Source organism: Neophocaena asiaeorientalis, unplaced genomic scaffold (genome assembly GCF_003031525.2).
Source record: "Neophocaena asiaeorientalis asiaeorientalis breed wild unplaced genomic scaffold, Neophocaena_asiaeorientalis_V1.1 scaffold77, whole genome shotgun sequence".
Taxonomy (NCBI): Eukaryota; Metazoa; Chordata; class Mammalia; order Artiodactyla; family Phocoenidae; genus Neophocaena; species Neophocaena asiaeorientalis.
The window spans coordinates 5,032,758-5,056,517 of record NW_020174645.1 but is presented as its reverse complement, the minus strand read 5'-3'; the positions used below and the strand labels follow the sequence as shown (position 1 = coordinate 5,056,517).

Genomic DNA, 23,760 nt, shown 5'->3' with positions numbered 1-23,760 from the left:
AAGTCGTGGTACATATATACAATGGAATATTACTCAGCCATAAAAAGGAACGAAATTGAGTCATTTGTTGATACGTGGATGAATCTAGAGACTGTCATACAGAGTGAAGTCAGAAAGAGAAAAACAAATATCGTATACTAACGCATATACGTGGAGCCTAGAAAAATGTTGCAGATGAACCAGTTTGCAGGGCAGAAATAGAGACACGGATGTAGAGAACAAATGTGTGGACATCAAGGGGGGAAAGTGGTGGGTGGTGGGTGGTGGTGGTGGGATGAATTGGGAGATTGGGATTGACATATACATGAATATGTATAAAACGGATAACTAATAAGAACCTGCTGTATATTGCCGTGCAGCATGTGGGATCTTAGTTCCCCGACCAGGGATCGAACCCGTGCCCCCTGTAGTGGAAGCGCAGAGCCCTAACCACTGGACTGCTAGGGAATTCCCTAGGCTCCACCTTTTGAAGGGCAGAGGATCACGGAATTCCTGGATATATTTTGAAACCATCATAACAGGCAGTGATAGAGCTGAGGAACCCAACAGGATGGTGAGACAGTGCACAGATTAACAAAAGCAGAAAGACACCAACCCATTTAGGACTAGAGAAAGGAAGGGACGAATTAGGACTGTCAAAGCTCAGGACCCAGGACCACCCAGTGGAATCGGGACCTTCAGAGGAGCTGGAGCCTTGAACATGCAGTCACTAGCGGAGGTGCTTCCCAAAGCAGTGAGGGAGACAAATGCTCTGGCTTCTTCCTTCCTCCACCCTCTAATCTTCCGCCAGTGCCTGGAACCGGCTGAACCTACCAGGAAGCAGAGTGAAAGGGAGCCTGGGTAACAGATTTCCTTGTGATGCAGAGGTGAGCAGAGAGGTCTGGGATGGGTCTGAGATTAAAGGCCTAGCACAGAGTCCCCCAGAACAGCTTATTTGATTAAGTGCTGATGTTGTGGTCAAACTTGTATTGATTTTTCATAATTTTTGTATGTCAATATTGTTATTAATAAAGTGACTTAAAAAATTTTTGGTTGTGTTTTCGTTGCTGCGCATGGGCTTTCTCTAGTTGCCGCAAGCAGGGGCTACTCTTCATTGCGGTGCGCGGCCTTCTCATTGCAGTGCCTTCTCTTGATGCAGAGCACAGGCTCTAGGCGCATGGGCTTCAGTAGTTGTGGCGTGCAGGCTCAGTAGTTGTGGCTTGGGGGCTCTAGAGTGCAGCCTCGGTAGTTGTGGTGCATGGGCTTAGTCGCTTCGTGGCATGTGGGATCTTCCCGGACCAGGACTTGAACCTGTGTCCCCTGCATTGGCAGGCGGATTCTTAACCACAGCGCCACCAGGGAAGTCCCTAAAGTGACATTTTAAAACTGAAAATGAGGGACTTTCCTGGTGGGCCAGTGGTTAAGACTCCGTGCTTTCACTGCAGGGGGCACGGGTTCCATCCCTGGTTGGGGAACTAAGATCCCACACGCCGTGTAGCGTGGAAAAAAAAAAACTGATAAAAGAAAAGAAAAATCAAAGAAAATTCTCCAGTCTCCTTTACTCTTTCCTAATTTTAAAAAAGACTTCTGTGGGACCAGAAGGGAAGGGGAATGTTAATGCCCAGACAGGAGAAAGCTGATTTAGCCTTTCTGTGGAAACAGCCTTTGTTCTTCTCTTTAAAACTTGTCAGCATTGGAGAACTGACTATGCAACGGATACAAATCCCTCATCACTTTCTAACCTGGTTTCCTAGTCTCTGCCACAACAAGCCTCTGATTCCACGAAGAAATAATTTATCTTGTCCACTCTATGTCCATACAAGAATGTGTACGTGAATGTTCATAGCAGCTTTCCTAATAATAGCCAAAAAGTGGAAACAACCCAATGTCCATCAATGGGTGAATGGGTAAACAAAATATGGTCTATCCACATAATACAGTATTGTTCTGCCATAGAAAGGAATGGTATACTGACACAGGCTACAACATGGATGAACCTTGAAAACATTATGCTGGGTGAAAGAAGCTGGTCACAAAAGGCCACATATTGTATGATTTCCTCCCACAGAGACAGAAAGTAGATCAGCCTGGGGTGGGGGGCGGTATGGGGAATGGGGTATGACTGCTAATAAGTCAGCATTTCTTTTTGGGTGATGAAATGTTTTGGAACTAGACAGTGGTGATGGCTGAACAACTCTGCGGGTGACCTGACAAATCCTGAGAGCCTGTAGTTCTTTGAAGTAATTTGTCTTCAGATCCTGAAATATTGTTGAAAGATACTTGATGAGTAATTATGACAAGGGTGCTAAAAAGAAAAACCTGGGCAAAGAAGAAAATATACCATGTAGTTGATAGATTTTATAGTTTTGTGATTAGAGTTACTTTTGTCTCTTTTCCAATTTTTGATAGCACCATTACTTTTATAATATAACATATAAATTTATAGATGACTTCTGGCTGCATCTTTGGTTTGGCTACCACCATGTTTTCAAAAATTGGAGTTGAATGTATTTAGATACAGCATCTATGCTTCAGTTTGCCACACTCCTCCCTACTCCCTATTGCCTTAAGCTGATGCCATCTCATATAAACTGCCTGATCCCTGAAGGCATTTGGATTTGGGTCCCATGACTTACATAATAAAACCCCCATAATATATAATTCACTGTGGTCCACTGAGATGCTAAGTGTCCCCATTTTAAATCCCTGACAAGTGGAGTTAGAATGTTATTTAATCAGTTTGAAAATGAAAATTAACATTTAACATCCAGATAAAAACAGAATTGTTCTTGGTACTTTTCTACAGAGTTGGGTTGCTTGGGAAGTACAAAAGGCTATATTTGTCAGTTTAATTCACTTTAATAGGAAACCTCTTAAGGTACAAGCAGAAGGAGATTTACTATAGGGAAATAGTGGCTTCTAAATGGGCTGGTGAGGCTGGAGAAGCAAGCTCTAGGCTGAGCCTCCCTCCAGTGAAGGCTGCCAGGATAACATTATGGAACTGACCTGCCAGGAAAAGCAGGGCCTTTTGCAAGGTGGGGAATCAGGGGACCATTACTAGAACTCTGAGTTCAGTAACACATTGTCACAGCCAGGAACCTTCCATCACCCAAGCTGCACCTGTTTCTTGACACCTGAGTGGGAAACTGGATACTGGGCCACTACTGCCCCCTATTGCCTGATAGCCTTTGAAGAAATAATCCCTCAAACTTGCACAGCACATCTATGTACATAGCGTCACCGGATCCTCATGATAACTTTACCAGATAAGCAAAGAATGTGGTGGCACATTTTTTATAGATAGGGAAATTAAGGTTCAGAGAGGTGATGGAACATAATTAAGGTCACACAGCTATGTGCAACACTGGAGTAACAACCCATATCTCATCTTCAGGCCAGTTCAGTGAACTTGATATGTCAGCTAACATGTCATGAGTGAGGTTTTTTGTGGCCCTATGCTACAGCCTAAGAGCATAGTACAGACATGCCAGGACTAGTGCCTCAAGAGTGACACAGACTGGTAAATAACGATAACTCAGTAGGCACAAATCTGCCTTGTAAACACAGAGGAAGGGGTCTAGTATTTGGCAGAAGGAGGTCTGGAGAGGACATCTGAGTTGGGTTTTGAGGGATGAGTAGGAGTATGCCAGGAGGCAAAGACTCGGAAAAAATTGTCTTAGTAGCTGGCAAGAGCTAAAGGGGTGTGGGGTGTCAGCAAGACTTTGGGGAGGTGAGAGACTTCTAATTTTGGAGGATGTAGACAAGGTAAAGTTTTTTTGTTTTTTGTTTTTTTGTAGTTGTATTATATACATACAGTAAAATACGGAGCGTTACCGTTAAGTATACAGCTTCCTGAGTTTTAAAAAAAGCGTACGTAAACACTCATGTACCCATCATTTAGGTGGCGATATAAAACATTTCCAACATCGCAGTAGGTTTCCTCGTGCCCCTTCCCAGTCTATACCTGTCCCCATCCTTCCCCAGTCGGTTGTTGCGAGGTGAGGGGAGGCTAACATAAAATCTCAAGTCCTTGGCTTCAGCCCCATTCCTCCTTCCACTCCTATTGCTGCCTCCAAATCTTTCGCCGTCTTCATGGATAATCCTAAGAAGATCGTGCATGGGGCGGAAGAGGTTTCTTGATACTACCGCTTTCTAGTGTGCTTCACGGAAACTTAGGCTGTACGCGAACGGGGATAGGGATACGGACGATGGTTTCTGGTCCTTCGGAGCCACCGTCCAGGCTCGGGCCGCGCAGAGCCGCCTTGTCCCTCGGCGGCCGCCGTGCGTCCGTTACGTGGCAGCAACTGGCGCCCACCAATCCACGGCGCCCGCATCAGCCCCCTCGGGTGGCGCAGCCGGAAGGGGCGGAGCTGAGGTGGCGGCGGCTGAGACGACAGCGGTGGCAGCGGCGACGGCGGCTCTGGAGGCCGCACTCCCGGTCCTGGCTTCGGCCCCAGCCCCACCATGGTGACGCTTGCTGAGCTGCTGGTGCTCCTGGCCGCCCTTCTGGCCACGGCCTCGGGCTACTTCGTCAGCATCGATGCGCATGCCGAGGAGTGCTTCTTCGAGCGGGTCACCTCGGGCACCAAAATGGGCCTCATCTTCGAGGTGGCCGAGGGCGGCTTCCTGGACATCGACGTGGAGGTGCGGGCGCGTTGCCCGCGGCCGAGGCGGGGTCGCGCGGCCGCTCGGGGGTTGTCGGCACCCGGGGCCCGCGGGGGGAGCGGGACACGGAGGCCGCTGTCCGAGTACTGGGAGGGGCCTGAGCCGCCACCCGGCGACCCCCTAACGGTCCCTTTCCCCGCGCCCGCCCGGATTCCGGGCTCCGCTCGGGATACGGAGCCGTTGCGTGGTTGCTTTGGATTCTCAGCTTGAACGGCGTGTTCCCCTTGGAATCTCTCGCCAAGCTTTGTCGACCAGGCGCCGCGTGTCAGCTCCGGGCCCAGGAGGCTTTTCACAGTCGCGTTTAGCTGGTGGCAGGTCTCGATCCGGTCATCAGCTGCTTCCCTTCATAGTGCAAATTAAAGTTGGGACGTGGCATGGAAACTTCTGAAAAAGTAAATCGGAAGCTATGGAGGAGTGCTAGGCAGACGTTCACGTTGTGTTTGCCTTTATTTTTTTTCACTCGAGTTAACTCGTTCTTACACAAACCTCCGGATACCTCGTTTAGCCATCTCATGAGTAGGAGAGTGGAGTTGGGTCATGCAGTTTAGAAGTGACTGCAGCGTAGTATCTGGAGAAAAGGGAAAGTTATTTTAAGAAACGCAGTCCCTAAAATTTCTCCTGTGTCTATTTTTAAGTCCAGGGAATGACTCGCCTCTGACTTTCTTTTTAGGAAACCAGATGTAATTACTATTTAAATTCACCTGTTAGTATGATTAATTGGGTCTAAGGATTTTCCATCTGACAGTGACCATCAACTGAGTGGGACATAAATCGCACAAAACAAGTGAAGTCCAGAAATAAGGAGATGACGGAAGGAATGACTGTTAAAATTAGCTAAGATCTTAAGACGTCAACTATTTCAGTCTGCAAGTTTTACAGGTGGCACGGGCTTCATAAGAGGAACTGACTTGAGCAAGGCCTAACAGTGGGGTAACACACTGGGATGAGAACATGGGGCTCCCAATTTCCAACCTAGTCCTTTCCCTTAGGCCTTTAGGCATCTCAGATGAAGCAGATTCCTTTACCGGCAGATCAATCAGGAAAACCTAGACGTGTAGCTTGCTCAAAATTCTTGGTTTTAAAGAGGTTTCTTTTTTTCTGGTTTTGATATTAACAGCTACATATTTGCCTGTTTGTTGGTGGTGTTGGGCCACTTGAAGACAAGTGTAAGGTGTGTTTCTGAGGGGTTTACGTTTAAGTTGGACAAATAAGACAGATGTTGTCACATAGACAAATGTAGAGTTGAAAGGTGTTCAGAGAGCCTTGTTTCTTAAATGGGAGAACTGCAGCCCAAAGAGGTTAGTGTCAGTAACTGAAGTGGAGCCAACGGCAGGTTACATTTTCTTAGAGAATGTTCTATTGCCAACAGACATCACTTACGATTTTACATCTTTTGAGCTATCTCACGCGTTTCTCTCCTGCTTCCAGATTACAGGGCCTGATAATAAAGGAATTTATAAAGGAGACCGGGAGTCCAGTGGGAAATACACATTTGCTGCTCACATGGATGGAACATATAAGTTTTGTTTTAGCAATAGGATGTCCACCATGACTCCAAAGATAGTGATGTTCACCATTGATATTGGGGAGGCCCCCAAAGGACAAGACATGGAAACAGAAGGTGAGATGAACATTCAGAAGATTGATAACACATTCTAAGAGTTAATATTAATTCTGTACATTTCACCCACCTGAGTGGAGTGTTTGATATCTTATTTAAGTTCTCTGACTGTATTTATGACCAAATTTTTGTGAAATATACTTTTTATTTATCGAAATCTCCTAATTAACAAAAAGAAGTTATTGGAGGTTCATGTTTATATTTTACTTCTTTACAGTTGCCATTTCAGGCAGCTTAGTCACTTACGCCCTTGTAAGCATGTAGGTTACATGTGTCTTAGGTTGTTTGTTCTGTTAATTTGCTTATTCTGGTATATACATTTTTAGTTGCTCATTTGTATACATGACTAGTTTAGCTAAACTTTTTGTATGTGTGTGTTTATATCTTACACTTTTCTTCAGGTGGTGGAGATACCTGGGATGGTATGTGGATTGATTTTTGACAGCATCCTGTCTTTCTGCATATTTGTGTTGGCTACTGTCTAATTTCTGCTTTCCTTCTTTCTAACCTCAGTTTGTTAGCATGAGAGCTTTTTCTCTTAGTTAAAAAAAAAAACCCTACAGCTAATTTAGAGTTTTAGAGTGGTTGTTTTTTGGTAGTTTTCTATTTGGTTACAGGAGATACAGGTTAGGTCATTTGAAACTTGGTTAGATGTGAAATGCAGTTCTAGGAGCCGTGTCTAGATAAGGTGACAAAAGCTTTGTCAGACATATGTTGCAGTTGGATTAATGTTTCTTCCTCAGCTGACCAGCAGTGAACCCTAAATTGATTCTTCTGGATAAATTGCTTACCAGGAAGCAGCACATAAGGATTTTTTTTTTTTTGGGCACAGTACACTTCAGCATTTTTGGAAACTAGTAGTAGTAGTAGTTTTAATAGTACTTCCTAGTATTAATGTGAAAATCATTTGCCCTAGCTAGTGAGCACTTAGTAGAGGACTTACATAAAGAAGGTGAACGGTTTTTAGGTGTTGAAATCTATAGAATTTAGAGCATCATACTACTGAGAAATTTCTGTGCTTGCTTCCCGCGGTTGTTTGCAGTTCAGGACTTGGCTAATTCTCAAGGAGAATTAGGAGTTTTGAAGGGCTTTGACTGTGTTCATTTTCTGGAAATTAGTCCTTTCTAAACAGTCAGAAAATGTTGGCTGATGAATGTGAATACTCTTCTTAAATCTTTTAACACGATATTTAAAATTCTCACTTTTGCTTGTTTATATCAGTGAATGGCAGCTATAAAATCAAGCTTTCCTGTAAAGCAGTGGTTCTCAGGTTAGGATGATTTTTGCCCCCCAGGGGACATTCGGCAGTATCTGGAAACAGTTTTGATTCTCATGGCTGGGTTGGTGGTTGTACAATGCATTGGACAGCTTCCCACCACAAAGAATTATGTGGTCCAGAATGTCCACAGTGCTCCTCCTGAGAAACCCTGCTCTAAAGGTTCTACCTAGTGCATGGGCTTCTCACATGAAGCTAGTGAGAGATCATTTGTGATTCCAGCCCAACTACCTTAAAATGGTAGAGGCTCTTGGTTTCTCTTAAGAAATGTAGGATTATCTGTGGCAATTTGGAATTCAAGATGAGGCCCAATCTTGGGCAGTCCTGAAGAAACCCCTCTGATGCAGTCTTCCCTTGTGGTATATTTTTTTCATACCTGTTTGTTCATTTTCATAATACAGCATTACGTAGAAGCATACACTTATGTTTCAGAACTGTTAGTTTACCTTGCTAAAGAGAATACCTGCTTTTAAACCTTGCGTGGCTGAGAGCTTGTTTCTTCACTTGCAGTGCCTGCTGTTTCCCACTGTAGTGAAATTATTGCTTTGACTGTAATAGAAGAATGTTGAGTTGGTGTGGATTTTCCTCAGAACATCTTCATGTTTTTCTCTGCTCAGCTTCATAAAGATTAAAAGTCAGTTTTGATACTACTCCTAAATTAACATTAGAGTTATATGATTTTTTAAGAGTAGATTTTGATTTAGTTTAAATATCATTATTTATAGGATTATTATTAGGGTTTTGTTTATGTTTTGTGGCACCTCCTCCCCACCCCCCCCACCCCCCACCAGTCTTTTTATTTTCTCCACTATGGTTAGCAGTGAGTTTAGTGAACTTAACTTAAGAATTCCTTGGAAGACATTTCTTAGGGTTGTAGTCCTTTAGTTAGTAAACGTTGTATAGTATGTTTCCTACTCTGAAAAGGGTTTCTCTACTGGGAATGAACTTGAAAAAATGCGTTGAGAATTAAATTGTCATCAGTGGTCCAAAATGATGTCTGAGCCGTTTCTTAAAAATAGCTTCTTTTGGGGCTTCCCTGGTGGCACAGTGGTTAAGAATCTGCCTGCCGATGGAGGAGACACGGGTTTGAGCCCTGATCTGGGAAGATCCCACATGCCGTGGAGCAGTTAAGCCCGTGCGCCACAACTACTGAGCCTGTGCTGTAGAGCCCGCGAGCCACAACTACTGAGTCCGTGTGCCACTACTGCTGAGGCCTGCGCACCTAGAGCCCGTGCTCCGCAACAGGAGAGGCCACCACAATGAGAAGCCCGTGCACCGCAACGAAGAGTAGCCCCCGTTCGCCGCAACTAGAGAAACCCTGCACACAGCAACAAAGACCCAATGCAGCCAAAAATAAAATAAAATAAATAAATTTAAAAAAAAATAGCTGCTTTTGTATGCCTTCTCTGGAGGAATATGACAGCTGTAAAGCATGAACAGGAATACATGGAAGTTCGGGAGAGAATACACAGAGCAAGTAAGTTAATGATTTGACTGGGGGCCGTGAATTGGTGATGGTGTATTACCCAAGAGCTTGCTTGTATTTTCCTCATTTGGAAATTTTGCAAACATAAACATACTAAAATATTGACTTAAAAAAACATCTATGCAAAGATATTTTTTGAGTATACATGTTTCTTTGTAGAGCTTTGTACTAGACTAGTTTATTATTGGGACATTCATTCTGAACCAAACCTTAAGAGTTTAGAAAAATGTGTGGTAAGCTAGGGAGTAAGCTAATGGTTTTCGTAAAGCAGAAGAGAAAAACACTGAAAAATGGATATTGCTTTTTTTTTTTAACTTTTCATTTTATATTGGAGCATAGCCGATTAACAAAGTTGTGATAGTGTCAGGTGCACAGCAAAGCGACCCAGCCATACATACACATGTATCCATTCTCCCCCAGACTCCGCTCCCATCCAGGCTGCCACATAACATTGAACAGAATTCCCTGTGGTATTGCATTGGTTTTAAATCACACATCTGAAACTTTTGTGCCAGTGTGGTAAATGTTATATGCTGAGGCTTAGCTGTTTTTCTAAAACCTATTGTTTAGTCTAGTTAAAATAGAAAGCATTAAACCATGAATAGAGGTACTCACCAGGTGAAGATCAGTTTGGGCTCCCAAGTTTGTAAACTGGGAATTGAGAATGTATTAGTCTTCAGAAACATTGATAATTGGAATCCCGTCTTAGGTTGCAAAAGCCTGTTTTAGCCCAGGATGTAACATTAATTATGTTGGTTTTGCATTTAAAATTAAGAGATACCATATTGACCCACAGACCAGATGACCATATTTTAGATCTAGGTCCACACCCATTCAGTATCTTCATCCTCCAGGTTGTCCTTGGGGATAGACCTCACTGGGAGCAAGCTCGTCTGTAAATGCAAAGTGGCTTATGTCTGGAATCTTTGTTTTGAAGTTGGGGTAGGGAGTGGAGAGAAGAGCGACTCAAATAGATAAGAACAGGTTGAATTTCTTCAAGATGTGATTTCTGTTCTTCCCACCCTCTTACATCTATTCTTGCTGCTGATGGAAAGGCCCCTTTAAGACCTAGAGTGCAGACTTCACCTGTCGTTGGGAGAATAATGAGTAAATGTAACAGACTGGAGAAGTGCCTCTGTTCTCCCTTTTTTGGGATGGAATGGGGCCTGAGATGGACCAAGGCTTTTATGCATACTCTCTTGCCTCTTCCTCCATGATTCCTTCTCCTTGCCTGCACTCTTGAGCTCCTCACCCTCTGGAATCCCTACCTTCTCTCCCTCACCTGTTGGTTATTTTGCTCCCAGGTGGGGGCCAGCCCATTCTGGGATGAGAAGGGCAGTGAACAAAGTGTGAGGACTCAGAGTTTTCACTGCTTTGTAGTTTAAGTAGTTCAGGCCAGGTGGCTTTAAGGAAATAGGAGGTTCTTGGGAACACAGCAGCCAGAGGAAGCACCAGTCTTCCAGTCTATGGGGACATCCAACCTTATTCTCTCGTCGTTAATTTGAATGGAGATACTCTTGTATTTGTTTCACAAACAAAATAGAATTTTAGACATTCAGGTTAATTTCACAAATCAAATAGTTCCCACAATGTTGTTTGTTATTTGTACATCTTCCTATAACACTGGCTTCTCAGAGATGGCTCTAATGAGACTTTTTTTTACACTACGGTATTGTAATAGCTCTGTGTTGCTTTTAAATCAGGCTAATGTGTGAATGGCATGAGAACAGCGTCTTATATACACACATTTTCCTAGATGGTTACTTTCCTATGTTAGTATGCTTCAGTGTGTTCTATTTAAGCTTAAAGATGCATTTTTCTATAAGTGAAGGGAGAGGTAAATACTTCTTTTTATGTGGTTGCTTAATATTTTGAAGTGTTTACTCAGCCATCCCCTTTTAGACAAAAATTTTAAGATGCTAGTCATTCAGTTATGCTAGAAATTGGTTACTAAGTTTGCAGCAGAAATAAACTTCATGCCATGGAATTAGCACTAAAATGTAAGTGTCGGTGGTTTTTAGAGTTCTAGTTAATGTTCTAGGGCGTGTGTCTGTTTTTACTGTGGGAAAAAACCCACTTTTTTGAATAAGTACAAGTTATCTTTCTGGAAACATTTAATTGCTTTTCACTTCTTTTTGAGTGATCATCAGTCCAGTATTTATTGCAATTCTAGTTTATCTTTTAATAAATGGTATACATACATCTAAGAATAGGACAGTTTTTCATCTATATTACTGTATTGCTCATTATTATTGTTTTCAGTATTGGCCATTTGCAGAAAAATCAGAAACTACCCAGTACTTTTAAAAAGTTAAGGAATTTGATCAGGAAATTGAAAGAATGTGATATAAGTTGAGTGGAATAAAATAATGTAGTCACGGCTGTTCCTTTGATGATCAAATTCTTAGCTTAAAAATGGGGTAAATCATGAGACTAGTTCAAGTTTGTCTAGTAGTAGCTGCCAGTACTGGTCCATGAAACTGAGAAACCTCACCATCTAGAGCAGATGCTAAGTACTGTACATAGTGCTCAGTAAATATTTATTGGATAAATGCTTGAAGAGAAAGACACTTAGAGTGACACATTTTGACTTGGTAGGTAGTGCTTTTTGGTTAACTCTGTGATCTTGAAATAATCTCTTGATTTTTTTTTTAAGTCAATTTTCTGATTCAGCAAAAAGGATTGTAATGCAGGGACTTTCTAATGTGTTGGATTGGGTTTTAACCGTAGACTGTGACCTTAGGCAGGTCACTTGTCCTCTCTTTTCTCATGCATAATCAGGTTGGGCTTGACTGAACTCCATGAATCTTTAAGGTCTCATCTAAATCTAAAGTTCTCTGCTTCTAAGTTCGTTAAGTTGCTTGGGGACAAAAGACAGAGGTATTTAGAGTACTGTGAGTGTTGTGTGAAGTATTACTCTCACATGGAGTTAAGGTTAGGGGATAATTTATGATGCCTATGCTGGTTTTTTTTTTCTTTCTTTCTTTTTGTTAAATTTTGTTTGTTTGTTTGTCCTCAACAGTCAATGACAACACAAACAGCAGAGTGGTCCTTTGGTCCTTCTTTGAAGCTCTTGTTCTAGTTGCCATGACATTGGGACAGATCTACTACCTGAAGAGATTTTTTGAAGTCCGGAGGGTTGTTTAAAAAGCCTTTTCCTGATGATCTGAAACTCATAATTCACTGTTTACCAGACATTTTGGTCATAATAATGTCATTAGTTTCTATGTTTTTATTTTCTAAACTGTACATTCACAGCTTCTGTTTCTTTGTGATTAATAGATATTGGGGGGAAACACTTTTTTAGGAAAGTTATAGTGAAAATTTGACATGTGATTGGCATGATTTCATATTTCAGTTCTTTCTCCATATACAGGTCCTTCCAGAACTCAAACACTGTAAGTGGAATTAGGTGTATAGTCCTTATTATATCTTCTTTCCTTTAGTTTTCATAGTAAAATGCAGTTTGTTCAGGATAGTACTTTACTGATAGTACTTTACTAAAAATGACTGCATTCTTGGGATCCCTTATCCTGCAGTTGAAGTCATTAAAGGTTCATTTTGTTGTTGAGTCCTTATCAGAAACAACAATCTGAATCTTGACATTTTCTGTCCAGCCTAATGGCAGAGCTCTGTGACTAGAGGATGCTACCAGGTTGGTACTTTTATACTTTGTCTGTCTTGTTTTTGCTTTAAAGATAAGACCTAAACCAACAACCTTTTTCCCCTTTAAAGTTTTACTTTGCTTAGAAGTCAATCACCTCCACTTAAAATTGTTGACACAAGCAGCTAATAACCATTTTTTGGTTTCTGCCTAACCTTGTAAGAAGTCTCTATTAAAGCCAGTTCTCTGGGTGTTGCAGAGAACGGTGGTTCTTTTTCTTTCTATGCTGGCACATCCACTTTCTCTACTCTTGGCACGGAGGAGGTATGCATTCACATAATTGGAAAAATCTGGATTTCTGAAGCCAAAGGGTTAAAAGCCTCTTGGATTTCTTTGCAGTGATATACAGCCACTATTTTATTTTTGATCAGTGGCATTTTGGCCACTGTTTAATTAGTGTACTGAGCATTCCTGTCAGTACTAGGGTGTTTGTTTTTCTTGGGTCTTTCTTTTTTTTGGCACATGTGAATTTTGTATAAAACGAAATGACTTTCTCTTGGCCTCTGATGATGGGTTTAAAATTAAAGGAGCATCTAGTTTTGGTGTGGGGATGATCCAGGATTATGTTGTGACTGATGTATATTGATTACTTGTACATTTGTTTTGGATCTTTGCAAGGGGAAAACTACAAGTAACGAGTTTTATATAATTAATTTAAATTTGTTACAGGTTTTCATGTTCAGGATATACAATTTTTCAACCTTGGGTGAAAATACTTGCAACAGTTTAAGGTGACTGTGTTTTACCTTAGGACAACTGTTGCATGCCAATTTGTGTGCGTGTGTGTGTGAAAACACTTCAAAATTGAGTTAAAAGATGTACATTTAAAATTGGTTGTGTATCTAATCTGCCCCAGGTCCAGTAAATAAACAATTCTTTTTAAAAACAGTCTTGGTATTCTGTGTTTTATATATTAACGATTAATTCACATTTGTTAAATACCAACTTGCTAATCATATTTGAAATGAGACATGTCATGTTTTCTGAGTAATGATGCCTGTTATAAATATGTTACTTTTTATGTCTGTAAACTTGAGGATAGTAAATAGGAACCCAATTTTAGGTTTCCCTGTGTGATTCCTTTGATGGGTTAGTGTTATTAACATCTTGAGTATTTTTTTCATTGGAAAAAAAGTTTGAGTTATTTTCACTCAACCACCTGGTTTGTGGATGTGGGAAATAACTTTAAAAGGGATCAAATGATTTGCCCAAGGCTCCCAGATGAAGAGTGATTGATGGGACCAGAATCTAGATCTCTGCCTTTAGAAATGTTTCCTCTTCCTCTATTACACAAAGGGCCTGCTAGTAATAAAAGAAACTATGGCTTATCCAGCACTGTGTAATGTTCTGGCCCGACGCTAAGCGCTTTACATGGTCTGCCTCATTTATTTCTCAAAACATCTGTTACCTTGGGTGCTATTATAATCCTCATTATGGAAATAAGCAGGCTTGGAAAGGGTCCCCAGATCAGAAAATTAGTAAGTAGACCCCAAAATGAAAATGCAGCTATGCGTTTTCCTTCTCTCTTTGCTCTCAGACCTGTTTGGAAGTCCTATTTTATAAAACAGTTGTCAAAGACGTTTTGAGGATGTGATGATGGCATTAAAGTGAAAATGTTGCCTTAGGCTTTACTCTTTCACTTTCTAGTTTGAGATGACTGGAGTTTGCATAAGTACTGTCCCCATTTATTCATTCCTAAAATACTTGGGTGACTGCTGTGTGTAACCAGTTGTAGGCACTGAGATAAATAGAACAGAAAAATTCCCATTATCCTAGGATTTACCTTTTAGAAATTATATGGCATATTAATGATAATGATATGGCGGAAAAATAAAGCAGGGTAAGTGGATTAGGAAGGCATCACTGAAATGATACTTGAAAAGTCCTGATGGATGTAAGGGAGCAAGCCAAGCTAAAGGTATGGGCCCAGCTCATAATAGCTGGTCAGTAAAAGCTTGCTGAATGAATGGACACGTGCACGAGTCAATCCAGTGGTCAATCCAGTGGTGAACACAGGAATAAGCTGCAGTGTTCCCGTTTAGGTCTCTGACCTCACTTCCTCGGAAGTAAACCAACATTTATTGTGTAGTAGGCAGTGGATCCCCACCATGACCCTGTTTTGCATATTTGGGGCTCCCGGGCTGGGGTACATTTCTGTCAACTCCCTCCAGACCTACTACTGTCCTTTGGCCAGGACGCGGTGTTGTGCAGCCACCTGCTTCCGACTGGCAGGGAAAGTGTGAGAGCCGGGGCAAAATCCCTCCCGCCCAAATGCCTGCCCGATGTGGAAAGGCGCTCCGAGCCCAGGTGTCTGCGCTGGACGAATGGCACCATGGCCGGGCCCCCGCGGCCGGCTTTCACCCGCCAGCTCTCGGCTTTCCACTCTCCTGCGGCGAGGGCGCCTTCCCCTGCCCTCCGGAACTTTGCGACTGGAGCACGGTTCCGGGCGGGGCCTGTTGGCGAGCGGAAACGGAAGTGTGCCAGGGAGGCGTAGTTCTGGTAGCTGCGGTGTCGGAGCTAGCCATGGAGCACGTGACGGAGGGCTCCTGGGAGTCGCTCCCGGTGCCGCTGCACCCGCGGGTGCTGGGTGTCCTGCGGGAGCTGGGTTTCCCGTACATGACGCCGGTGCAGGTACCCGGGGCCGGGGAGGTGGGCCCTCGGTACGCAGGGGGCAGTTGGGGAAGGGGAGGCTCAGGGCGGGCCCGGCAGCCGCTTAATTGGATGCGGCCGGTAGGTGTTAGGACTCGCATCCTGGAGTTTTTACTCCTCCGGCTGGGACTTTTGCCACGTCTTTCTGCTGCGCCGACTCGGGAGATGCCAAGCTGGTTAATGATCGCCAAGCAGAGGCGGCAGGCGGCGGCTCACCTGTGCCAGGGTCTTCACCGCCCCCCACCCCGCCCTTAGGTGCTGGGACCCAAGTGCCTGGTTCGTATTCTCCCCCTACCCCCTCTAGCTGTGAGACCTTGGGCAAATGGCTTAACCTCTCTGTGTTTCATTTCCTTTCTCTGTGAAATGACGAAAATAGTATTACCAGAGGGTTGTTGTGGAGATTACCTAAGACAATTTGGGGCACATCATGGGCGCTCAGTAAATGTTACCTGCTGTCATTGTTTTTATTACTTGGGCTAAGTGAAGTGTCCTGGTCCAGTTTATTCATTTATTCAAGAAATTTCTTGAGGACAAACTACGTATTGGGTAATTTTTTCTAGGCTCCAGGGATTTTGCAGTGTTGGTCCCCACTCATGGGCCTTGTTTTCTAATGCCCGAGAGAGAGAAAGGGGTAAAGGAATAAGGTAATTTCAGCTGGTGATAAGTGTTGTGGAGGAGACAGTGACAAGAAGGTACAGGATAGGAGATAAGATAGGGGAGGCCTCTCAGAGGAGGTGTCATTAAGCTGCTACCTGAATGAGAAGGACCTGGCTGTGGGGTGATTGGGGGCATGATATTCCAGCAAAGAGAAATGCCCGTGCAAATGCCCTGGGGCTGGAAATGAGCTTGGAGGAACAGAAAGAAGGCCTCTGTGACTGGAGCAGCATGAGTAGTGTAAGAGGTGAGCAAACCGGGTGCTGGATCGTGCAGGATCTTCCTTGTAGGAGCTTGTATTTTATTCTAAATGCAGCGGGAAGCTGTCTTCCATGGGAAACTGTGCAGAGAGGGAAGGGATGTGACTGCGGCGTAGAAAATAGACTTTAGAGGAATAAGAGGAGAAGTGGGGAGGTCCATTAGGAGGCCACTGTCAAGTTAGAGGTGATGGTGGCGTGGAGTAGAGAGGACGCAGTGGATATTGAAAAGTCAATGTTGGGATAGCTTTAGGGCTCCTGAGGGGCCAGATGTGGGGTTCATGAAGAAGGAATCTACAGGGACCCTGAGGTTTTTGACTTAGCAGCTGGGTGGATGGTGGTATCATTTATTGAGATGAGGAAAGCTGGGAAGGATAACAGGCTTCAGAGGGAAAATCAAGAGGGTTCTGTTTTGAAATGTTAAGTTGAGATGTCCATAGGCTCCTCAGGAAAGGTGTGGAGGAAGCAGGCAGTGCTCTGTGCCATGCCTCGGGACTGTAGTGCAGACAAGACCCAGTGTCTGCCATTGGAGTCGATGGTCTAGGTGCCGTCCACTATGGTAGTCACTCACCTGTGGCTGTTGAACACTTGAAACATGGTGAGTCCATATTGAGATGTGCTCTAAGTGTAAAATGTACAGTGGATTTTGAGGACTTAGTGTGAAAAACAAATGAAAAATCTCATTCTTTTTTTTTTTAATAAATTTATTTTATTTTTGGCTGTGTTGAGTCTTTGCTGCACGTGGGCTTTCTCTAGTTGCGGCGAGCGGGGGCTACTCTACGTTGCGGTGCGCGGGCTTCTCATTGCGGTGGCTTCTCTTGTTGCGGAGCACGGGCTCTAGGCATGTGGGCTTCAGTAGTTGTGTCATCCGGGCTCTAGAGCGCAAGCTCAGTAGTTGTGGCGCACGGGCTTAGTTGCTCCGCGGCATGTGGGATCTTCCTGGAGCAGGGCTCGAACCCATGTCCTCTGCATTGGCAGGCGGATTCTTAACCACTGTGCCACCAGGGAAGCCCCCCCACCCTGTTTGACAACCCCAAATGTCTTCAGATATTGCCAAATATTCCCTGCGGGCACAGAAATCACCCAGGCTGAGACTTACTTGTGTTGAAGCAGTTAGAAAAGTGCTACACGTGTTGCAATGGGTGAGCTCAGGCTCTGGGGACCAGGAGTGGAGTGTGGTCCTGGAGGGGGCGACCTTGAAGCCAAGACCTGAGTCTGCTTCAGGTTCAGCTGCTTGTTGCTGCAACCAAAGGGCCAGGCCTCTTGTAACCCTGTGGGTTTTCTGCGGTGTTTATAATTAGAGGGCCTATTTAAATCGTTGTTTTGTGATACTAGAGCTGGAAGGAACACAGTGTCTTCAAACCCTTCTTGGTCCAGAGAGGAAGAGTAGGCGAGGCAGGGCTAGAACTCAGGACCCCCAAATCCCAGCTTGGCTCACTTCCCCTCCATGCCATCTGTGTAGACACCGCTGCTGTATTACCTGTGAGCTGACCCCACTGGGGCCCCTGTGGGTGACTGTAATCGGAGTCCAATTTGTGGTGGGGTCCAGTGTGACCAAGGCCAGCCTTGTGTTCCTTGGGCTTTGGGCCTCATCGGTGGAGTCACGGCATCCCCTAACCAGTGCTCTGCCATCTCTCTCTTCAGTCTGCAACCATCCCTCTGTTCATGAAAAACAAAGATGTTGCTGCAGAAGCGGTGAGTACCTTGTGTAAATGCAGCTTGTCTTCCTGTTTTCCTTCCAAAATGAACTGTGAGGAAAAGCAAACGGAAACTTTCTGCCCTTTGCAGGTCACAGGTAGTGGCAAAACACTCGCTTTCATCATCCCCATCCTGGAGATTCTCCTGAGAAGGGAAGAGAAGTTAAAAAAGAGTCAGGTGAGGATAGCTAAACGGTTTATTTTCACTTAGTCATCAGAGAGTTCACAGTTGAGGAAGAAGCTGGTCAAAAGCTTGAAAAAATAAGAAGGAAAAAGTACAGTCTGTCCTCATTACCTGCAGGCTCTGTGTTTATGAACGTGCCTACTGCTTAACGTTCATTTGTAGCTCCCCAGAGCAGCACTCAGTGTGCTGTCGTGCTCGTGCCTGCACCTGTATGGGGCAGCGACAAATGGGAGTCGCCTTATGGCACTTTCCCAGCCGAGTCTGATCAGGGCGATACTGCCTTCTCGTTCCAGATCTCAGGCTGTAAGCACGTGTCCTTTTCCCGGTCAACTTGCTGCTGTGATTTTTTTTTTTTTTTTTGGTGATTTCACTGTTTAAAATGACCCCCAAACATAGTGCCGAAGCGTTGTCGAATGTTCCTGAGTGCAGAGAGGCTGTGATGTGCCTTACGGAGAAAATACATGTTGCATAAGCTTCTTTTGATAGTGCTGTTGGCTATGGGTTCAATGTTAATGAATCAACAGTATATATTAAATGAGGTGTCTTTATTTAATAATTTAATTGAAGTATAGTTGACTTACAAAATAAGGTATCTTTAAACAGAAATATATGTAAAACAAGCTTATGTATTGATAGGTCGACACAGATGTGGCCAGAGGCTTGCAGGAACCTAACCCCATTTCCCCAGGAGCAATGGTCCAGTGTTCACTAACAGCGTATGTGGCCACTTTGTAGAACAGAACGAGGACTGACTATAATTCAAACTACAGTTGACCTTTGAACAGCAGGGGTTTGAATGGTGCAGGTCCACTTAAACGCGGGTTTCTTTCAGTAGTGAATAACTATAGGTCTACACCAGCCGAGGTTGGTTTAATCCCTAGATGCGGAATTGGGACATGGAGGAACGAAACCGGTTGTATGGAGAGCCAGCTATAAATAGTTTGCGGATTTTCGACTACGCAGAAGGTTCACATCCCCAACCCCCACATCATTCAAGGGTCAACTCTCGATGTGTACTGTGACCGGGCATGACCGGGCACTGCTGAAAAAGCCCAGGAAGTGCTGTTTCTCTGGGAACCTTCGTCCATTAGGTGGAGGGTGCAGTCTCGTGTGAGTTCAGCTCTGCAAGCCCTGGGCTCTGCTAATCACGTGCCTTCCCCCGCGTGGGCAGGTTGGCGCCATAATCATCACACCCACGCGAGAGCTGGCTGTGCAGATAGATGAGGTCCTGTCGCATTTCACGAAGCCCTTCCCACAGTTCAGGTAAATGGGAGGCAGAGTCCCTGTCAGCCATGGGCTGTGATTTTGCCTGACCTGCTCAAAGACGCTTTTCTTGTTTTAGCCAGATTCTCTGGATCGGAGGCAGGAATCCTGGAGAGGATGTTGCGAGGTTTAAGGAACACGGGTAAGTTGCCTTGCTTGCTCTTGGCATTGAACCCAAGAGGAATCGACACATGATCTAGGCTTAACCGGAAACCCCCCGCTTCAGAAGCCCCCTCCCCACAAAAAGTTCTTTCTTCAGGCCAACCTCCCATTTTGCTCACGGGCTCATGATCTCGTCCCTCCCGTGGTGGTCCCTGACCTCTCCCCGAGCCCCAGACACACAGATGATCCACCTGTCTGCTTGGCATCTCCCCAGGCATCTCACAGCTGTTGCAAATGCGTCTACAACAGGAGCTTGGAATTTTCATCCCCAGACTTGCACCTCGTCTGGAGCTTCCTGTTCATCTGCCCCCGTTGCTTCTCCTGAAGTCAGGGGCCCAGCCTCAGCTCGTCCCGGCCCCTCCACTCCCCCTCACAGCCAGCTGACACCACGTCCTCTGCGTTTTCTCTCCAGAGCGCGTCTCTAACCGTCAACCTTCCCATCGCCACCTCTCCTACTCATTTCCCCCCCGGACTCCTGCAGTGGCTTCTCTGTCTCTCTCTCTCCTGTGTGTGTCTACTATTGCCCCCAATAGTCCACTCTGCATAGCAACCAGAATGCCAGTCGGGTCATGTCACTCACTGAAAGCTTTTCAGTGGCTCCTCCTGGCCCTTGGGGTAGATCCTAGTGTCTGCCTAGGGCCTGTGAGCCACCACTCTCCACCGCTGCCCGCTTCACAGCCCACCCTGCTGCCACAGTGGGCTGGCGTTCTCCCAGGTACTGCACGTGCCAGGCTCTTCCGTGTCTCCAGGAGGCTCGGGAAAGTCGGGGTGGTGTCTGTCCGGCAGCATTTTACCTTCAGAGCCTAGTGAGGCGCTGAGCACACGGCTGGTGTTTAATAAGCATTCGGAATGCGTGTTTGAATACGCGATGGCCATCACTCCTTGGCATTTTATTGTACCACGATGAATAAGGTTTGTAATGAGCAGCAGTAGAATTTATGCCCAGTTTGTCAGTGAATCTCCATAAAGAAGACTATTTTTCTTGAGCACTTGCTGTGTCCAGCTACAATGGGAGATACTTTGCAGCAGGGGTCACAGACTCGAGTTGCTGCAGGGCTCAGAGGATAATATAAACGTGTGAAGGGGGTGGGCGGGGAGTGGGAGGGACTGGCTAGTTCACGCCTGAGTACTCACCTCCCACTGATCGCTGCCCACAGAACTCTGGGCTCAGTTCTCCAGGTTTTGAATGTTTTACAAGAATATGGAATTCCAGATTTCTGTGTGTTATCTCCACATTGTTTTAACTGTTGGCATGTAATTCACATTTAAAAACAACAACAACAAAACTTTCCTGCAGGTCACCCAGTGTGTGGGGGCCATGTTTGGCTTTCAGTCTGCCAGTTTGTGATCTTTACATAAAATTATCTCTAGTTCTGTTCACATTCTCATTTTATAGATGAGTGACCTGGGACCTAAAGTGGTTGAGTAAAGTCAGGGGGTCAGCAAACCCTTTCTGTAAAGAACCAGATGGTAATTATTTTACCTTTGTCGATCACACAGTCTGTCATAACAGCTCACCTCTGCTGTTATCGTGTGAAAGCCACCAGAGGCAACCCATGAATGAAAGAGGATGTGTAATTACGTGCCAGTAAAATGTCATGAAAGTAGCGGAATCCATATGTGACCTAAGAGCCAGTTTGCTGAGCCCTGCCCTTGATCTCAGCCTGGAACCCAGACCTGTCCCCTCACGGCGCAGCCTTGTCTTCCCGCTGTGGTGGTCTCCCTTCTCTTCACTGGCATTTTAGATGACTTTTGCTGGGGGGAATACAAAACTTGGTGTTTGGAATCACAGAGGTCTCCGAGATCCAGCGAGTGCGGTAAATGTTAACTTTGTTTTCATAGTGGGAACATCATTGTGGCAACCCCAGGCCGCCTGGAGGACATGTTCCGAAGGAAGGCAGAGGGCCTGGATCTGGCCAGCTGCGTGAGGTCCCTGGAGGTCCTGGTGTTGGATGAAGCGGACAGGCTTCTGGATATGGGGTTCGAGGCGAGGTACTGGAGTTTGGACTTCGTGGGCTTCGGGTGACACAGGATGAAAGGGAGCTCAAGATGGAATTCCTTTGTTACTCCATGACTGTCTCTGTTAGCCACATGTGTATTTCTTTTTTTAAATAAATTTATTTATTTTATATTTTGGGTGCGTTGGGTCTTCGTTGCTGCGTGCTGGCTTTCCCTAGTTGTGGTGAGCAGGGGCTACTGTTCATAGGGTACACAGGCTTCTCATTGCAGAGGCTTCTCTCGTTGCAGAGCACGGGCTCTAGGCGCGTGGGCTTCAGTAGCCGTGGCTCACGGGCTTTAGAGTGCAGGCTCAGTAGTTGTGGCACGCGGGCTCAGTAGTTGTGGCGCACGGGCTTAGTTCCACGGCACAGTTCCTGGACCAGGGCTCGAACCCGTGTCCCCTCCACTGGCAGGCGGGTTCTGTTTATTGATTGATTGATTGCTGCCTTCGGTCTACGGTTCTGCGTGTGGGCTTTCTCTAGTTGTGGCGAGCAGGGGCTACTCTTCGTTGAGGTGCGCGAGCTTCTCATTTTGGTGGCTTTTTTTGTTGCGGAGCATGGGCTCTAGGCACATGGGCTTCAGTAGTTGTGGCACGCGGGCTCAGTAGTTGTGGCTCACGGGCTCTACAGTGCAGGCTCAGTAGTTGTGGCGCACGGGCTTAGTTGCTCCACAGCATGTGGGATCTTCCCGGACCAGGGCTCGAACCTGTGTCCCCTGCATTGGGAGGCAGATTCTTAACCACTGCGCCACCAGGGAAGTCCCCACATGTGAATTTCAAATCATTAGGTTGTTTAATCCTTCAGATTCTACCACACAATTTAAATTCCATTTCTTATGTCTTTGATGTTCTTAAGATGTGTTTTCCTTCATGGCTTCTTTAAAAGTTTCTGTGAGTTTTAAAAAAGTAAGTAGCTTTATTGGGATATAATTCATATGTTACACAGTTCACCCATGTAAAGTGTACAGTTTCATGGTTTTTAGTCTCAAAAAGTTTTGTCTTAATTTCACTCTTTTAATTGCCCCCCATTGTAAAAGTAAAATTATATGCTCACATTGAAGAAACCTTGGGAAAATGAGAGTATAAAGAAGAAATGAAGATCGCCCATAATCTCACCTCCCAGTAGTAGCTACTGTAAATATTGTGATGGTTTTCAGTCTTTTAAAATAACCTGTTTAGTATCATAAAACACCATTTGTTGATTATGCTGTTAATTGAGGGGTTAAGATGAGCCCTCTCTTTTTAGCATAAACACCATCTTGGAGTTTTTGCCGAAGCAGAGGAGAACGGGCCTCTTCTCGGCCACTCAGACACAAGAAGTGGAGAACCTGGTGAGAGCAGGCCTCCGGAACCCTGTGCGCATCTCGGTGAAGGAGAAGGGCGCGGCGGCCAGCAGCACGCAGAAGACCCCCTCCCGCCTGGAGAACTACTACATGGTGAGTGCTGGGTAGTCTCACTGACTCCTGCAGGCCATCGAGGAGGCTGTAGGGGTCTAAGGTACAGCGTGGGGACTGGGGTTAACAGTGTCGTGTACTTGAAACTTGCTAACAGAGTAGTTCTTCAAGTACAAAAGGGAACTATGTGAAGGGTGTGTTAATTCACTTGATTATGATAATCATTTCACAGTGTACGCGCATGTCATCACTTCGTACACCTTCAATGTATACATGTATAGATTTTTAACGTGTAAATGTGCTTAAATATATACAATTTTTATTTGCCAATTATACCTCAGTAAAGCTGGAAAAAATAAAACAAGTATTAAAAGCCAAAGCAATTTACTGAAAAAAATTACTAATTTTTTTTGACTTGAACTGCTTTCAGTAAGCTTAGTTATGTTTTTTTGGGGTCTGCGCCGCACAGCACGTGGGATCTTAGTCCCCCGACCAGGGATCGAACCCACCCCCCTGCAGTGGAAGCGTGGAGTCCTAACCATTGGACTGCCAGGGAAGTCCTGGTTTTCCTTCTAAATGATCAGCTATAATAATTGTTTTAACAACTTATTAGATTTTCCAAGTTTTATCAATATGGTGTACAGTGTTCCCACTGATATATGTTAACTCTTAGCAATTAAAACAAATAAATAAGCAAATGGGACTTCCGTGGCTGTCCAGTGGTTAAGACTCTGTGCTTCCACCGCCGGGGCCCAGCTTTGATCCCTGGTTGGGGAACTAAGATTCTGCATGCTGTGTGGCGTGGCCAAAAAA

General features: G+C 44.8%; 2 protein-coding genes across 4 annotated transcripts in view; both read left to right on the top strand.

The window, feature by feature from the left end:
- The first annotated feature begins 4,350 nt into the window (after window positions 1–4,350).
- On the top strand, window positions 4,351–13,579 carry TMED2 (transmembrane p24 trafficking protein 2). The gene is given in 4 exon segments (XM_024758640.1): window positions 4,351–4,623; window positions 6,073–6,305; window positions 8,954–9,018; window positions 12,050–13,579. Coding segments are annotated over 4 exon segments (603 nt in total). The 5' UTR covers window positions 4,351–4,443; the 3' UTR covers window positions 12,175–13,579.
- A 1,593-nt stretch (window positions 13,580–15,172) lies between these two features.
- The window catches only part of DDX55 (DEAD-box helicase 55), a 16,804-nt gene continuing 8,216 nt past the window's right edge, over window positions 15,173–23,760 (top strand). Inside the window, exons 1-7 of one of the 3 annotated variants that reach the window (XM_024758533.1) lie at window positions 15,173–15,322; window positions 17,896–17,946; window positions 18,040–18,126; window positions 19,304–19,395; window positions 19,475–19,537; window positions 21,400–21,549; window positions 22,800–22,989. In XM_024758533.1, the coding sequence (XP_024614301.1) occupies window positions 15,215–15,322; window positions 17,896–17,946; window positions 18,040–18,126; window positions 19,304–19,395; window positions 19,475–19,537; window positions 21,400–21,549; window positions 22,800–22,989 (741 nt within the window). In that variant the 5' untranslated portion in view covers window positions 15,173–15,214. Of the gene's footprint in view, window positions 15,323–15,422; window positions 15,617–17,895; window positions 17,947–18,039; window positions 18,127–19,303; window positions 19,396–19,474; window positions 19,538–21,399; window positions 21,550–22,799; window positions 22,990–23,760 lie in introns of those variants that run through there. The other 2 variants (XM_024758534.1, XM_024758535.1) reach the window with 2 other exon arrangements.